This window comes from Colobus angolensis, unplaced genomic scaffold (genome assembly GCF_000951035.1).
Source record: "Colobus angolensis palliatus isolate OR3802 unplaced genomic scaffold, Cang.pa_1.0 Scaffold26, whole genome shotgun sequence".
Taxonomy (NCBI): Eukaryota; Metazoa; Chordata; class Mammalia; order Primates; family Cercopithecidae; genus Colobus; species Colobus angolensis.
Genome location: NW_012115821.1, coordinates 15,407,495 through 15,426,434, shown reverse-complemented (window position 1 = coordinate 15,426,434; position 18,940 = coordinate 15,407,495). Strand labels below are relative to the sequence as shown.

Here is an 18,940-nt window from a genome sequence, read left to right as displayed (position 1 = left end):
CTTGAGGTCAGGAGTTCGAGACCAGCCTGGCCACATGGTGAAACCCCATCTCTACTAAAAATACTAAAATTAGCCAGGCGTGATGGCAGGTGCCTATAATCCCAGCTACTCGGGCAGCTGAGGCAGGAGAATTGCTTGAACCCAAAAGGTGGAGGTTGCAGGGAGCCGAGATCACTCCACTGCACTCCAGCTTGGATGACAGAGCGAGATTCCATCTCAAAACAAAACACAAAAACAAAAACAAAACAAACCAAAAACATCTCTTAAGGCTATAGCTGCCATAGACAGTGTTTCCTCTGGTGGCTGTGGGCAAAGTAAGTTGAAAATCTTCTGTAAAGGGTTCACCATTCTAAATGCCATTAAGAACACTCATGATTCATGGGCAGAGGTCAAAATACCAACATTAACAGGACTTGGGAAAAAGCTGATTCCAACCCTCATGGATGACACTGAGGGGTTTAAGACTTCCATGGAGGAAGTCACTGCAGATGTGGTGAAAATAGCAAGAGAACTAGAATTAGAAGTAGAGCCTGAAAATGTGACTGAACTGCTGCAATCTCATGATAAAGCTTGAACAGATGAGTTGCTTTTTAAGGACGAGCAAAGAAAGTGGTTTCTTTTTTTTTTTTGAGACAAAGTCTCATTTTATTGCTCAGGCTGGAATGCAGTGGTGCTATCTCAGTGCACTACAACCTCTGCCTCCGGGTACAAGCAATTCTCCTGCCTCAGCCTCCTGAGGCTAGTCTCCTGGTCATCCAAGAGCTTCGATAGAGCTGCACAAGGAGATTAATGCTGTTTTCATGCCTGCTAACTCAACATCAACTCAGGTTCAAATCCTAGAGCTTACCTGTTGTGTGACTCTGGGCAAGTTATTCCCTTCTCTAAACCTCTGTGTGGTAGGCAAAATTTTAAGATGGTCCCCAAGATTCCCATCCTCTAATATATACACCTTGTATAATCCTCTCCCCTTGGGTGCAAACAGAACCTAGAAATGTCATGGGATACCACCCCCATGATTGGGTAACTAATCATTGGCTTTTAGATCATCAAGAGAGAGATTATCTGAGTGGGCCTAATCTAGTCTGATGAGCCCTTAAAAGGAATTTGGCTCTTCCTCAAGTCAGAGAGATCTGAAGCATGAATGGATGTGATGTGAGGGAGATTCTCCATTGCTGACTTTGAAGATGACATGGCAAGCTCGCTGAGAGCGACCCCAGCCTGACGGCCAGCAAGGAAATAAGAACCTCCTGACAACCACAAGGAACTGAATTCTTCCAACAGCCCAGATGAACTTGGAAGAAGACCCCAGGCCACAGATGAAACTCTAGCCCTGACTGACAGCTTGATTTCAGTCTCACGAGCTCTTGGGCAGAGAACTCACTTACACCATGCCCTAACTTCTAATCCACAGAACTCCAAGCTAATGAACAGCTGCTGTTTAAGCTGCTAAATTTATAATAATTTGTTACTCAGCAATAGAATATTAAGGTACCGTATTTTCTCATTTATAAAATGAGGATAAGGCTGAAACTACACTCAACCTCTTAAGACTTTTCTGAGAAGTAATATATGCATAAAGTGCTCAACACAGTGCTTGGTAAAATGTAAGTGAACTCTAGGGCTTAGACACCTGGGATAAACGAAGTTATTGCTATTGTTTTAGTAATTACCATTACAAAATTGGGGTAACAAATCATTTTTTCATACATCTAGTAGGGAAGATTAAAAGGTTTAAAATAAAGTCCAAGAGGGTAGAAGGAAATCAAAAGGGATTCTGGGTGATGAAAAGTTTAAAAAGATCTTTTAAAAAGTTCTTCACGTCTAACCTCCTTTGGAGACAAGGTATGTGTCATCGGCCTTGTTTTAAAGAGGTAATATACTCTAATGGCCTGCATTCAAATGCTGACTCTGCCAATTACTACACTTGTACTTTAGGCAAATAGCATGGGTGGGGCTCAGTTTCCCCATCTTTGGAGTGGGAATAGATACTATCTACCATGCAGGACTGCCACAGCCTGGCCTGGGGCTGACGTTCACTCAACAAAAGTAAATGCACAAACTGAGACTGCAAGAGAAATGAAAGGCTTGCTGGCTTCTTTTGCAGTGTAGAGATGGTAAAGCCACAATACATGCTGACCTGGCCTGGTGTGTTGTGAGCATTAGAGACTCTGTCACTTTACTGAGCTGTGAATTTCAGAGCAACTCTCCATCTGACCTTAAAATGAGGTTTTGGCAACTGACTTCTTTACATGGAGAATGGAATGGGTCAAGGAAGTGTGGCGAAGGTTCAGGACCTCTTGTCAAAAGACAAGGTTCTAGTCCTGATCTCACCACTGTGAGTGACCCTTAGGAGTGGGCTCCACTATTTTCTGGCTGTCCGGGAACTAGACTCCCTTTTGGTAGCAATACCCAACTCTTTCTTTGAGCAGCTGCCTCTTCTCCACCTTAAGTGGCTCCAGTGGGGCTACCAGTTACACAGCCCTGTCCACCTGGCCCCCTGACTATGGATGGAAGCACATGACCAAGGCCTGTCCAATCATAGTACCCCATCTTCTTGACCATAGTGATTGGCCAAGGCATAGCTATGTGACCCAAGCCCAGACAATCAGAGTCCTAACTGGGATTTCATATGTGGATCCTGGAAGCAAATCTCTCTTTCCTCTGGAAATGTGTGGCTATTTATGGTCACCCTGTTCCTTCAAAAACATCCATCTGTGGTAGGAGAAGACAAACCAAGAGAGTGGCAAAGCTGAGAAAAGGAGTACACCTGGAAACAGCTGTGCCTGAAGCTTACCCACCTCAGTTTCCCTAAGTCACATGAGCAACCAATTCCCTTTATACTTGAGCTAGTTTTAACTGAGTTTCTATCACTTATAACCCAGAGTCCTGACTAATACACAAGGTCTTGTTTTCTTCATCTAAATATTAAAAGGTTGGGGCTACAATGTCCAAAGTTGCTTCCAAGCCCCAGAGTCTAGAAAATCTTCTCAAATGGACTAGACAAAAGTAAAGATCAGGCACTGGAGAAGGAGACAAGACAAAAAGGGCTCTGAAATTTGATCCATATTTAATGAAAACCTCAGTTCTGGCACCTAAAACAATGCCTTGTTCACAGCAGGTCCTGGTTAAGCATTTCCTAGTTAACTTACAGGCAACAGCAGGAGCTGTGCTCCAGAGACTTTCACAGCTCTAGGGTGTGTGTCTTCCCTGAGCCTCAGTGTCTCCACCCCACCCCAACAGGAGGAGTTGCAGCAAATATTTTCACAAGGAAGGGTGGAAATTCTGAATTCTGAGCTCAGCACTTCCCCAACCAGATGGGAGCAGATGTGCCGTGAGTACCTGATGGAGAAGCTGCCTCACAGCAAGACACCCCCCAGTCCCTCCTCCCTCAGCCTTCTCATCCTCCCATTCTGTGATGGTCTTCTCTTACTGTTCCTTCCATGTCCACTCCAGCCCAAACCATCCTCTCTGCTTCTCTTGGTGAATGCATCTGCAGCATCTATGGGTCTGGTTGAGTGGTGGGCACAGTGCCACACCTTGCTCAGGAGGGTGGGGAAATCCTGGAGGGTTGGTAACACCCAGGGCCTCTGTCTCCTTAGACAAGCATGGGAACTGAAGGGCAGAATGCACCCTGCAATTAATGAAGATGACAATCCGGAAAAGGGCTAAACCACTTGGTAAGGAGAGGGGATGTGTAATATAGTGTCAGTAGCCTTTTCTGAGCCTCTCTACAGCCAAACACTCCAGCAAAAAAAGAAAAAACACAAATGTAACTCCTGATGTCTGAGGACTAATGGAGGTCTGCAGGGAACATTTCCAGGGAAGACAAAGACAGGGGTGCAATACTACTCACTTAGCAAGACTTTCTTTAAAGTTATTTTGAAATCTCTCTCTCTTCTCTCAAAAAGTCTGCTCCTCAGCCACCCAGATCTTGCCTACCAGCTTCTCCCACTGTACCTCTCCTCGAGAGCAACGTGGTTCCTTCTTCTCTTGCCTTTTCCAAACCATTTCTCACTAACACCTCTTCTGCCACCCCATTCCCTTAAATTCACAACTGCCTAGGATCTCGGGGAACAAACACTGGATCCTTTCTTTTTTTTTTTCTTTTCTTTTTTTTTTCTTGAGACAAGGTCTCTCTTTGTAGCCCAAGCTAGAGTGCGGAGGTGCAACCATCGCTCCCTGCAAGCTTAAGCTCCTGGGCTCAAGTGGTCCTCCCACCTCAGCTTCCCTGGTAGCTTGGACTACAGGCACAGGTCGCCACGCCCAGCTAATTTTGGGGTTTGTTTTTGTATTTGTTTTGCAGAGACAGGGTCGTGCTTTGTTGCCCAGGCTGGTCTTGAACTCCTGGGCTCAAGTGATTCTCCTGCCTTAGCCTCCCAAAGTGCTGGGATTACAGGCATGAGCCACTGCGCCCGGCCTGGATCCCTTTTCTTTGCAAGCTAAAGAGGAATAAAATTGCAAATGCTTATAATACAATGGTTTTCTCCAACATATATATAAATATGGAAAATTTGCTAGCATGGAAAATTTGCTAGCATGGAGATTCTGAAACCTTCCTTTCTAAATAAAGAATAAAGCAGAGTGTTCACAAAAAGCGTACCCTGCCCTAGAACAGCATGTACATCCTGGCCTAACAGACCTGGGAGTCAGATTTCATTACAGAAGATGTGTCAGCTAGATGGTGCCTCACATGTCTTCATCCTGACATTCTGCATCCTTCTCGTTCTTCAATTTTATTTACCATAATGACAATTACAAAGTGCGTCCTGGCTGGGAGTGAGGGTGTTTCCACTTGGTTGGGTTCCCTTCCCCAATCCCCGACCATGTCACTGTGGATTACACTCTGAGGCAAAGAGAGATCAGTTTTGGCCAAGGAGGAATCTGGCCTTTGGCCAGGCCCTGAACTGTCTCCCTCTGGTATATCTTGATGTCAGTTTGTCTAATTTTATCAATAGGCCTCAGGGCCCAGAAGAAATCAAGGCAAGGACAGGAGATCAAGATAAATGTCACAAATGGCCTAATCACCTAACTGACAACTTTTGCTGTTTGGGAAAATCTTGTGAGCTAGCTAAGAATTTGAGGGCTGAACCTGAAGTCAACATTGCATTGAATTCTGAAACCTACTTGGTTGCAATTAGCCAGGGACAGGGTTGGTGTTTTTTGTTTGTTTGTTTCGTTGGTTGTTTTTTTCTGCAGTGAATTAGTTTTTTTATTTTATTTTATTCATTTTATTTTATTTTATTTTATTTTATTTTTTTATTTATTGAGACAGAGTCTTGCTATGTTGCCCAGATTAGACTCAGACTCCTGGGCTCAAGCAATCCTCCTGCCTAATCTTCCTGAGTCCCTAAGATTACAGGTGTGTGCCACGGTGCCCAGCACATTAATGTGACTGTTGTGTTAGAGAGATTTGGCAAGGGTGGGGCAAACAGAGGGTCACTTAAACCAAGTAGGTCTCTAACAGGTTCCTTTGAGTAACAAGGTCTATAAACCAGAGTTGTGCTAAAAAATTCACAGAACATTTTTCAAGGGAAAACAGTTGAAGAGGTCTCGTGGCCACAGGTGGGGTAATCAATTGTCCCAGTTAGCCTGGTTCCAGGGAGTTTCCTGATGTGCAGGACTTTCAGTGCTCAACCCAGGACAGTCCTGGGCAAACCTGGATGGTTGGTCACTCCACATGTACCCACAAGCCTTGGCTAATGACCACTGTCGGAGCAGAAGGGGAGCAATACTGAAGGGAGGATGGATAGGGCAAGCACTGAAAACAAAGACCTTCAAAAAGGCTAACTCGCTCACAAGAGATCTAATTTCTCTATAGCTCAAAATTGACTGTTAATGTCAACTATTCCAAAGTGCGTACAATCTACTTGGTCAACAAGGGGTTTCATGATCAATGACTTTGGGAAATGCTACAAACTCCACCAATTCTCCTTATGGAGTCTCCACGTACATCAACACATCAAAGGCTCTGAGAAGCCCTGCAGTAGTGAGCATATTTAGTTTAATACACTCAGTATGTCCCAAATAGATCTGACCACACAAGCCTTCTTTTTACTTAATGGTTATGATCACACAACTGGATACACTTTGAGAAATGGAGATCCTATCCCCAAAACCATAAATGACTTAGGAAGTGCACAACTTGCATTCAGTAAGACACGCACATCTATTTCAGAAGTCAACACATGTCTCTTTGTATTCAATAAAAAGCTTACTGTAACCTGAGCTAAAATAGTTTCATGATCTATATTTATTTTTAATAAGACACTTGAAGAAAATGACTGAGATCTATACAGGATTTTAAAGTGTGAATAGAACCAGTCAGAACAGTATTAAAAAGACTAAAGACCCGAACTTGAAATCCAATCTAAAGATAACATGTGGATGGATGCAAGAAAGGTATTTGGTGTCAGATGGATGTGAGAAAGGTATCCATTCATTCATTCCATTCATTCATCTAACAAATTAATTAAGCATACATGTTCTAGGCACTGTGCTAGGCCCAGAGATACGGTAGTGAACAAGAGAGAGAAAGGTTGCTACACTCTTCATGCCTGAGTCTTCCAATCTTAAATTTCAGTAAGGACTAACTAAGTACAATAGTAAGAAACTGCAGGGGTACATAGGAGACTTGGGAACTCAGATTCAGGGGGTGGTCATGAGGGCTTCTTCCCAGAGGAGGTGATGTCAAGGCTGAGATCCAGTAGGTGAAGTGGGTGGGCCAGGAGCAGTGTGTGTAGGAGCATGGTGCTGGGCAAAGAGAGGGCTCTAGGCAGAAGGAACATGTACAAAGGCCTGGAGGTGAAAAAGAGCTCAGAGCATTCTCTACAGATGCAAGTTTTGCTCCTGAGGTTAGCGCTAGAACTCACTTTAGCACACAGCAGGACCTCTATACACTGTGGCTATTATTATTATTACTATCAGTATTATGCTGAGGAAGACAACCTTGCATCAGGAAGTTCAATCTGACCCTTCCTATACCTCTGTATCTCCTAAGCAAGGTTGATTGCTTTGTGCTTCATCGAATTTTATGATTCCTAAAATCTGTTTCAAGATTATAGACTTCTCCTTCTGGAAAACAAAGCTCCCTGTGAAGGCATAAATCTACAGATTAATAAACCGTACATTTCTGATTTCTTTTTTCCTTCATTGTACACTGGTTCCCTCCAGGTTCCAAAGAAAACAGCCCCAATGCCTGCCTCAGCAACCTTGACACTTCTTGACTTCTTCGCAAGATGCTTCCTGCAGTCCAAGACCTTCAGGGCAGGTGAATGTCAGCAGAAGCTTACTGAGCCACTTAAATTTTTTTTTTTCTTTAATGTTAGACAGAATCTTGCTCTGTTGCACAGGCTGGAGTGCAGTGGCATGATTTCAGCTCACCACAACCTCCGCCTCCTGGGCTCAAGTGATCCTCCTGCCTCAGCCTCCTGAGTAGCTAGGATTACAGGCACACGCCACCATGCCCAGCTAATTTTCATATTTTTTGTAGAGTAGGGGCTTCGCCATGTTGCCTAGGCTGGTCTCAAACTCCTAGGCTCAAGCGATCATCCCACCTTGGCCTCCCAAAGTGCTGGGATTACAGGCGTGAGTTACCACACTTGGTCGCCACTTGGAGTTTTTACTTAACCCACAACCACTGATTGAAATGTGACTTCCCCAAGTGGTAAAGCACAGATGCTCTCTTGTTGGAAACTTTGATTAGTAAAACCAACCCTGACAGTGTCTGTTCTGGAGGCCAGAGCATGTATCCATAATAGGACATTTAACAGCATGGGGCTACCCAAGGCAACACTTACCCCTCTGAAATTCCAGGCTTTAGGAGAGGGAAACATGGGAAAATTGTTTTGCCGCTGCCGTTTAGGCCTAGAAGAGAAAAGACAATGTATTCATTATTCAGTGGTTGGATATTCAGAGGAAGTCACTGGTTTCAAATGCAGGTTTATCAAAAAGAGAGATGTCTCAAGAAATGGCCCAAACAAGGTAGCTGGAGTTTTCAACAGCTCTGCAATCTTCAGCAGCCAAATTCACCCCAAACTCCTTCTCAGTTCCCCAATAGGAAAGCCCGAGAGTGCCTTAAAATAGCCCTTCATCTGTACAAAATAAAATAAACTCTAACACGCCACCTGGATGCAATCAAAAAGTCAGACCAGACTCCCAATCTTTGTCTTGAATTTTCACACGGACACAATTCCCACATGGACACTATCAGGAGATGTATAGCTTCAGCTCAGCCTGGAACTCTCCCTTGTCACACAGACATGCTGGGGAGTTCCAACAAGGGGTACATTCGAGCTCCAGGTTTTTAAAGGAACCATTAACGGGACATTTAGCCCCTGCCTAACAGGTGCTGAAACTGGTTTCCTCACCTGTTAACCTCTCAACATGAATCAATTTCCTTAGAGGCAATGGAGGCAGCTTCAAGACAGACCAGCACGGAGACTCCAGGCACACCAGAAGCACCTTATTTCTGTCTCCCAAATTGAATCAAATTTTGTAGCTGCCAATATAGCTAGAGGTATACCTTTTTCAATATATTTACAGATAAATTACTCCTCTAAAACATGTGATGTCTGTCAATATGGATATTCAGATTTCATGTTTGCTAAAAAGCATCTCTGAAAAGCATCCACCTTGGACTTCTCCTGGGACTTTAGTCACTGACGTACCAAAGGTTGGCCAGGTGCAGTGGCTCGCATCTGTAATCTGTAATCAGCACTTTGGGAGGCTGAGGCAGGCAAATCACTTGAGGTCAGGAGTTCAAGACCAGCCTGGCCAACATGGTGAAACCCCATCTCTACTAAAAATACAGAAATTAGCCAGGCGTGGTGGCGGGCACCTGTAATCCCAGCTACTTGGGAGGCAGAGGTTGTGGTGAGCCAAGATTGCACCACTGCATTCCAGCCTGGGTGACAGAGCGAGATTCCATCTCAGAAAAAACAAACAAACAAAACCCCAAAATGCTGGTTACACAATAGTCACTTTTACCTTGACCTGTCTGCTATAATCAGCAATAATGCAAGGCAGAAAGCATGTAGTGACCAGTGTACAGGCTTTGTAGTATGTCAGATCTGAGTAAAAATCTTGATTGGCTCTACTATACAAAAGAGACAAAATACAAGGTAATTACAATAATAGCAGCAACTAACCAATATTGAGCACTTTAAAAAGCATATACTAATATTTTACGTAGTTAATCTCATAACTCTCACCCTGTGAGTTAGGATACATTATTGTACCCATTTTATAAGATAAGAACACTGAGGCAGGCCTAGGGATATTAAGTGCTTTGATTCTGATCACACAGATGAAATCAGGATTCTGTTCTTAGTTGTCTGACCTCAAATCCCACGGTGTTTATTAGCATTGTGACTCTAAACACAAGGCTTAATTTCTTGAGCTTTGGTTTCCTTATGTGCAAAACAGGGGAAATAGGACCCTCTGTGTTGAGTCAGGATGAGATGAGGACTCTAACTCTGGTTCTGTCATTAATAAGTTTTCACCAGCTGTCAGCATGGTGCCCCCATCCCCCTTTCTCTCTCAACACCTGCCTCCAAGAACAGCATTCAACCCAGGGTGCAGGGCTGACACAGAAGGGCCAGGGCAACTCACCAAAACTATGGGAACTCCCACCTGATGTGCCTTTAAATCAGGCCCCCTCCTGCCTCACCCTTCTCTTCACCCACACATAAGCAATAAAAACCCAGGCTAATAACATCGCAAGACAGAGAACATGTGGGTGGTTATTTATGTTTCATACCCTTCTCCATTAAATTACATGTTGGCCTAAGTCCTTCTGAAAATAAATGTCTGTTTTAAAACAAAATTTTTGGATTTCAACAATACTTCTCCCTGGATACCATTCCCTTCCCTCTCAGTCATAACTGGGCTTTGCTTTCCTAATTATTTGATGGAATTCATTGCTTCCAAAGTAACAATATATACTAGAACATTCTGAGTAAATGTGTCCTTGTCTTATAACGTTGCAATCCACAGATCACACATACTGTTAATTATCACAATAATTAACACAGATTCAGTTACTGATGTGCCCAGGACTAAGCACTTTAGGTACTCTAAGTCTCAAAATAACCTTATAAGGTAGCTTATTATGTTATAATGTAAATATATGACATACAGACAGCATTATAATGGTGTTATATAACATTTTATATACAACATATTATAATGGCATTACATACATTTAAATAAATAACCTTATAATTTTATATAACATTATGTAATATGATATAATGGGAACATTATCACTACTGCATTTTATAGATGAGATAAACTGAGGTTAAACCACATGCCAGAAGTCACACAGCTATTAGTTAGGTAGCCAAGTTGGGATTCAAACCCAGACATGTCTGACTCCAGATCCAGAGGATGCAATCCCTCTCACGTGAAGAGAAGCCCCACCAAACAGGGCAAAGCATACCTCTGAAAGAAAGCTGCCTGGGGGTTCCTTGTGGGAGGGCAGCAGGTTAGCAGGGCTTCCCACCATCAGGCCTCACAGCCTAAGAAAAAGCATCAGAGCAAATCTGTCCATTCGGGACACTGTTGGGCAACTTAGTTGTCCCTGTGTCAGCTGGAGAAGCGGCCAGGAGACCTACCGAGAGAAGGGCTGTCCCTAATTGTTAGCTCCCACCTTCCTCTCATCCCACCACCATTCAGACTTCCAGTCATTCACATTAGCTACAGTCCCTTTTAACAATTCTAGATCAGGCACAAGACTCATGCCTGTAATCCCAGCACTTTGGGAGGCCAAAGTGGGAGGATCGCTTGAAGCCAAGAGTTCAAGACCAGCCTGGGCAACATAGGGAGACACTATCTCTACTGAAAAAAAAAAAAAAAATTCGCTGGGCATCGTGGTGCCCGCCCGTAGTCCCAACTACTTGGGAGGCTGAGGTAGGAAGATTGCTTAAGCCCAGAAGTTTGAGGTTTCAATGAGCTATGATCATATTACTGCCCTCCAGCCTGGGTGACAGAGTGAGACCCTATCTCTAAAAATAAATTTTTAAAAATTATATCCTGATATCAAAACAGTCTCCTGATAGTTTCCTCTCCTCCACAAACACTAGCACCCAGGTGGCTCTAATGGACAGATTCAGGGAAGGAGAACCATACTGAGAAGGCTTCTTGATGAAGCTGGTGAGGGACCCTAGCAGCATAAAGTGCACCATCAGGGAAGCACCAATGCCGGGTCCTCACCAAAGGAGGGGCCTCTCAGTCCTGGGTATATTTCTTCTGTTGTAGAAGTGTATTTTGCGCAAAAGTCCAAGTGAGAAAATAGCACTTGGTGCTGCAGGTTTCCCAGACACAAAGACATTCAGCTGAGCTTCTGAACAAGGCTTGGAGGGCTTGTCTATCGTCTCTGTCCAACCCTCAGGCTCCTCATGTGAGCAGGCTGTGCATGGTGTAAACACATGGTTACAAAGCACAGCCTTCTGGCTGGGCAGCACTTCCCAGTGTCTCACAGATGTCACAAGGATAAGTATGACCACCTCCATAGAGGGATTCATGGGAAAGCCAGGGATGGGTGAGCAGCAAGAAACTTCCAAGATTGTTGGAGTTGGAGTTGGAGGGCTGCTATCGTGGAGAGAAGTTGCAACTCTACGAAAGGTGGGGAAAAAAGCCACAAGCCCCCCACCCTTGGGAAAGCTCATAATAGAAATGGAGAAATGCCCACCGTAGTAGAGAAAAAAATCAGTTAGGGAATGATCTCAAATTCAAGTGTACGTGTCTAGAATCAAACAGAATAAAGTCAGTAGCAATAGGCCTTAGGGTTAGTGCAGAATTTATTTTCCCACCATGCAGAAACAAATGTGACTGTTTCTCGTTACCTTGAGAAGAGGTTTAGCGACCACTTATAGAACAGCTCCTTAGTATGGGTTCAGAATTGAACATGTATTTAGACTGATCCTGCTGTCTGGGCACTGAGTGGGGCTCAGAACATGGTGTTTAGGGAAGAACCAGCTTGGGTTTCTAATAGTGGCTCCCTCCCTTTCTTGGTGGGGGACTTCAAGCAACTTACCTACTCTCTACTCCCTCTGAGCCTCCATTTTCTTATCTGTAAAGTGGAGCTAATAATCCTTTTTCACAAAATTGAAGGATTAAATTCATGTACTAAAAAAAACAAACAAAAAAAATGGTTAGCAGGGAGTCTGGAGCTCAGTAGGTACTCAAATTAGCTATTATTATGAGAAGACTCCTTCTTTAACCCAGTAAGGGTAAATGTTAGTTACCATTATCATTGGTGAGGCTCATATTAGAGGGCCAATGAAATTTACATCTCACTCTTAAGGACTGGATAAAATATACACAAAATAAAACAAAGGCATCAATGTGTTACGAATATTTGTTTTAGATAACAACATGGCCACAAATCTGGACATGAGGTAACCATGAAAAGAGACTTCTCTTTTCTACTCTAATTTTCTTTTTTCTTTTTTTTTTTTTTTTGAGACGGAGTCTTGCTCTGTTGCCCAGGCTGGAGTGCAGTGGCTGGATCTCCGCTCACTGCAAGCTCCGCCTCCCAGGTTTATGCCATTCTCCTGCCTCAGCCTCCCGAGTAGCTGGGACTACAGGCGCCCACCACCTCGCCCGGCTAGTTTTTTGTATTTTTTAGTAGAGACGGGGTTTCACCGGGTTAGCCAGGATGGTCTCGATCTCCTGACCTCGTGATCCGCCCGTCTCGGCCTCCCAAAGTGCTGGGCTTACAGGCTTGAGCCACCGCGCCCGGCCTCTACTCTAATTTTCTAACTCCACTTTCCCTTCTCAAAGACTACCACCTTTGTCAGCAAGTTGTATGTTTTAAATATTTTACTGTTTGAATTCTTAATTCAGAACATCTTGCTAAGGAAACTTTTTCTTCTTCTCTCTTGTTTTACCTGTCTCTCTTTTTTTTTTTTTTTGAGATGGAATCTCGCTCTGTCACCCAGGCTGGAGTGCAGTGGCCGGATCTCAGCTCACTGCAAGCTCCGCCTCCCGGGTTTATGCCATTCTCCTGCCTCAGCCTCCTGAGTAGCTGGGACTACAGGCGCCCGCCACCGCGCCTGGCTAATTTTTTGTATTTTTAGTAGAGATGGGGTTTCACCGTGGTCTCGATCTCCTGACCTTGTGATCCGCCCGCCTTGGCCTCCCAAAGTGCTGGGATTACAGGCGTGAGCCACCGTGCCCGGCCTGTTTTACCTCTCTCTATCCATCAGAACAATTGTAGCGTTACTAGAAAAATCAAACAGCTATACTTTTTAAGAGAAATCTGTGTTGAATGTGGTACCACCTGTGCCAGGTATTTTTGTTCTGATTGAACCACTTAAGAAGATAATGGCTTCTTTCACTTAAACATCTTTTTAGTTTCTGTTTTTAGGACATAGTTGATGAGAGACTGGCAGGTGAAGACCCAATTCTTTGTGGAGAAACTCACGGTGAAGAGGTAGTTTGCAGAATAGAAAGCTCATCACTTTGGCCTGTCTCTTGAACAAATGGACTTCCAAATACTGTTTCTGTGGCTCACTGAGTCACACTCAGCTTCATTCTACTCGTGCCATGGCTGCAACTCCAACTCTTTATTTCCTCATAAATTATGGGAAAAAAGAATCACAGAGGCTGCACGTGGTGGCTCACAACTGTAATCCCAGCACTTTAGGAGGCTGAGGCAGGCAGATCACCTGAGGTCAGGAGTTGGAGACAAGCCTGGAAAACACGGTAAAACCCATCTCCACTTAAAAAACAAAAAAAAATGCAGAAATTAGCTGCGCATGGTGGTGCGCACCTGTAGTCCCAGCTACTCAGGAGGCTGAGGCATGAGAATCACTTGAACCTGGGAGGCAGGGAGCTGAGATCGTGCCACTGCACTCCAGCCTGGGTGTCACAGCGAGACTGTCTCAAGAAAAATAAAAAAAAAAAGAATCACAGAACCTCAGAAATGGTCAGCTGGTACAATTTCTCAGTCACTAGTTGAATCCTCTTTGCAGCAGTCCTGCTGAGAATGGCCCCTTAAAGACAGCCCTCACCTTTGGAGAATGGGTCTGTACTCCACTCATGGGAGCTCACCCACTAATTTATTCACCAATATTACTGAGCAGCTACTATATGTCAGGCATGGTGCCAGACATTAGAGATCAGCAGTGGACAAGAAATTCAGTTCCTGCTTTCATGTCCTCACAGGATATTCAGATCCACCCTCTTCCCCTCCAAAAAATTACAACGTGGCAAATTGCTTTTTTTTAAGTGGTAGTGAGGAGTGCCACAGGGGCTCGACCAAAGTTTAAGGAGCCAGAAAGACCTCCCAGAGAAAATGAGGCCTCTCTGACACCTAACAGGGAAGAAGGACTCAACAGGTGATGAGAAAAGGGAAAAGTAGGCCAAGCCAAAGGAAAACTATGCTAAAAAGGCAGAAGGTGAAAAGACAAACAAAATAGACATTAAATAGACAGAACTGGCCAAGTTCAGAAAGGGGTGTAAAGGACTCTAATAAATACTGTTATGAATAGGGTCATATAACCACAGATTCAATAGCAATTAAAATTTAAAGTTTACCAGTGCTTTGGGTGGCCAAGGAAGGAGGATCACTTGAGGCCAGGAATTCTAGACCAACTTGGGCAACATAGCAAAACCAACTCTACAAAAAAAAATTTTTTTTTAATTAGCCAGGCATGGTAGCATGAGCCTGCAATCCTAGCTACTCAGCAGGCTGAGGTGGGAGGACTGCTTGAGCCTAGGAGTTCAAGGCTGCAGTCAGGCATGATAATGTAACTGCACTCTAATCTGGGCAACCATCATAAAGCCCCATTTTAACAAATAACTAAAAACTACAATAAGAATGTTATCAATACTTTTATGGCATTAAATTTGAAAACTTAAAGAAAATGCAGAAATCCCTAGGAAAATATGACTTATAAAAACTGTCCCGAGAAGAAATAGAAAGTCTGAACAGCCTTATAATTAATAAAGAAATGAGAGAAAATGTCAGGCCCAGACAGTTTAAATAATGGATTCTATCGAACTTTCCAAAGAAAAAACAAAGACCAGATCATTCCAATCTTATACAAACTGTTCTATAGAAGATAAAAAGCATCAAGAGTTAAGTGGTAAATAAAGGAGAATATGGCACATGTGAAGAACTGGAAGAAGTATGACAACTTTAATGTTTGTTGACAAGGAAGTAGATTAAATGAAACTACATTTTTTTTTTTTTGAGACAGAGTCTCGCTCTTGTTGCCCAGGCTGGAGTCCAATGGCGCGATCTCAGCTCACTGCAACCTCCGTCTCCTGGGTTCAAGCGATTCTCCTGCCTCAGCCTCCCGACTGGCTAGGATTACAGGCATGCGCCACCATGCCCAGCTAATTTTGTATTTTTAGTAGAGATGGGATTTCTCCATGTTGGTTAGGCTGGTCTCGAACTCCTGACCTCAGGTGATCTGCCTGCCTCGGCCTCCCAAAGTGCTGGGATTATGGGTGTGAGCCACCACACAGGGCCCTTTTTTTTTTTTAAATACAGCATTATTCAATTGAAATATTATGTGAGACACATACGTAATTTAAGTTTTCTACTAGTCATGTATATATATATATATTTATTTATTTATTTATTTATATTTTGAGACATGGTCTTGGTCTTGCTCTGTTGCCCAGGCTGGAATGTAGTGGTGTGATCATGGCTCACTGCAGCCTTGAACTCCCCAGCTCAAGTGATACTCCTGCCTCAGTCTCCTGAGACTACAGGCACACACCAGCACCCCTAGCTTTTTTTCTTTTTTTCTCTGTAGAGATGGGGTCTCCCTATGTTACCCAGGATGGTCTTGAACTCTTGGGCTCAAGCAATCGTCCAGCCTCAGCCTCCCAAAGTGCTGGAATTACAGGTGTGAGCCACCACACCCAGCCTATTAGTCACATTTTAAAAATAAAAAGGAATGAATAAGTTCAGTTTTAATAGTATAGTTTATTTAACCCAGTGTATACGGATATTATTAAACACATAATCAATAGGAAAAAGGCATTAGAGATACTTTTTTTTTCATACCAAGTCTTCAAAATCCAATGTGTGTTTTACACTTACAACACATCTTCATTGGCACCAGCCATGTTTTAAGTGCTCAGTTGCCACCTGTGGCATGTGGCCATCATATTGAACAGCATAGTTATAGAAAAATAAGGCACTCTGTTTCCAAGAACCTCTGACTGTGAAAATCCACTGCTCCACGTCTTAGCAGTTGGTGACAACCAAAATGCATAAATTGAGAATCCCTGCTAAAAACGAGGTATTCTCTAAAAGGATCTTAGTGTCCATCTGAATTCAGAAACATCAAAAGGACAAAATATTTTACAAAGGCTTTAGCAAGGTAGTACTATATCTGTAAATACCAAATCATCTTTAGGTCACAAATGTATAAAGATCTATTTGAACAAAGCAACAAATGAAATTCTTCCCCCAAATAGGGAATATCTCAAACACATACATGTGCATAGTTTCCAAATAATATAGAAGTACTCTATTCAAACCAATTCCAGAATTAACTAGAGAAAAGATTGAAATGATTTTTTAAATCCATGAAATTATATTGTATTTATAGTTCCTCTTCTGTAAAATGCTTGTTCAGGTCATTTGCTCATTTATATAAAGAGGTGTTCTTTTTTTTCTTATCGATTGATCAATACGAATTTTTCATATATTTAGGATACAGCAAGTAGCAATGGGTCTGGCACATGGCTGGTACTATAATAACCTATTGAAAAGGTACATATGAGGGCCGGGCGCGGTGGCTCATGCCTGTAATCCCAGCACTTTGGGAGGTGGAGGCGGGCGGATCACAAGGTCAGGAGATCGAGACCATCCTGGCCAACATGATGAAATCTCATCTCTACTAAAAATACAAAAATTAGCTGGGCATGGTGGCACGTGCCTGTAATTCCAGTTACTCGGGAGGCTGAGGCAGGAGAATTGCTTGAGCCAGGGACTGAGATTGCGCCACTGCACTCCAATCTGGTGACAGAGCGAGACTCCATCTCAAAAAAAAAAAAAAAGAAAAAGAAAAAAGAAAAGGCACATATGAAACGTTCATCAACTAATGAATAAACAAAATGTGATATATCCACACAACAGAATATTATTCAACCATAAAAAACGAATGAAGTACTGATACATGCCACCCCATGGAAGAATCTTGAAAACATGCAAAGTGAAAGAAACCAGACACAAGGAATACATATTATATGATTCCATTTATGTGAAATGTCCAGAATAGACAAATCCATAGAGTCAGAAAGTAGATTAGGTCCAGAAGCTGGGGGAAGAGGAAGAATGAGGAGTGACTGCTTAATGAGTATGCAGACTCCTTTTGGGGTGATGAAAAAGTTCTGGAATTCGATAGTGGTGATGGGTGCACAACCTTGTGAATCTACTTAATGCCACTGAATTATATATTTTTAAATGGTTAAAATGGTAAATATGGTGATGGTTTAAATGGTTACACTGGTAATATTTTATGTGTATCCTACCACAATTTTTGAAAAGTGAGGGTGAAATAAAAATATTTTCAGGCAAAATAAAAGACACATATTTAATGGAAAAAAATCCTCATGGAATAATGATGTGAAATAAAATCCTATTAACTATTCCAGAAGAGAAAATTCAGTAAATAAGCTGACAAAGCAGGCATTTTAATGCAGCCTGGGATTTGATGGAAGCGGCTTAGTGGTGGAGTTTCATCAGTACTTGTGAGAAATCAGTCCTACAAGTCTGTTTCTGAGACATATATTTACTTGAGTCACTCAACGATGATAAGAATTCCCACACCTTCTGGCTTTCTCCACGTCCTCCCACTCCCACCCTCGCACTGTCTCTGCGCTCAAGATTCAGCAGCAACAGCTGGTCTGTCTTCTGCTCCCACTTAAGAGCCATTTTGCTGTGTTCCCCTTTCGTATTTTAGTTTCCTGCAAAGCTTGTATCTTTAGAACAACTTTCCATGCGTGCAATCTCCCAGAAGGAGAACTGCAATGGTGACTGTCAGTGCCTCCTGAGTCCTGCCATACAGGGGCGGCCTGGCCCAGTAGTTAAGAGCACAGAAGCTGGAGCCGGCTATGCAACTCACCAGCTGTGTAGCGCTGGACAAGTGACTTAACATCTCTGATCCCTAGTTCCTCCATCTGTAAAATGAAGGTACTAACAAGACCCCGTCTCACAGAGCTGTTGTGAGGAGTAGAGGAGTTAATATACGTAAAGCTCTTAGTGACTGGAGCACAGAAGGGACCCTGTAAGAGAGCCCTCTTCCAGGGGACGAGCTCTGGAAAGCCATGGACTATCTGGTTTAGACTCACTACTGTCACTGCACTCCTTGCAGCTAATAGGAGCTTCATAAATAATGAGAATGAATTCATGGTGCGGCCTGTCAGTAAGTCTGTGGTCACCAATACACAGGGAAGCCTTCTATACGTGATGAAAGAACATGAATACAACATACGCACTTCAGAGAGAGACAGAGAAGAACATCCATAGCGGAAGCCATCTCATGGGGTCTTCTAAGTAGCCGGCAGGGACCCAAAGCAAGCCTGACATGGGGCTGTGGATCTGTATTCACCCCAGTCATCTCCTTTTCCCCAGGCCTCTCTCAGGCCAAACTGGATCCTAAATAAGCACTTTTGGAACAAAAAGGCCCTCAAATGCCAACCAACTTCTCAGTCTGGTCTGGAGCTATCCAAATGAACAGCATTGAAGAGGATACCAGCCATGAGAGATTTAATGAGAGATGGACAGTCAGGCCCCAACATGACCCCTTCACCAGGGCTTTTAAGAGCACTTTGGGTTAAGGCCGGGCACAGTGGCTCAAGCCTGTAATCCCAGCACTTTAGGAGGCCGAGGCAGGTGGATCATGAGGTCAGGAGATTGAGACCAGCCTGGCTAACACAGTAAAACCCTGTCTCTACTAAAAATACAAAAAAA

The 18,940-nt window shown here is 43.3% G+C and overlaps 1 protein-coding gene across 1 annotated transcript in view; it reads right to left on the bottom strand.

Moving 5' to 3' along the window:
• The window catches only part of ARHGEF3 (Rho guanine nucleotide exchange factor (GEF) 3), a 345,766-nt gene that overhangs the window by 226,087 nt on the left and 100,739 nt on the right, over nucleotides 1-18,940 (bottom strand). Inside the window, exon 3 of the mRNA XM_011947258.1 lies at nucleotides 7,797-7,863. Within this exon, the coding sequence (XP_011802648.1) occupies nucleotides 7,797-7,863 (67 nt within the window). The remainder of the gene's footprint in view (nucleotides 1-7,796; nucleotides 7,864-18,940) is intronic.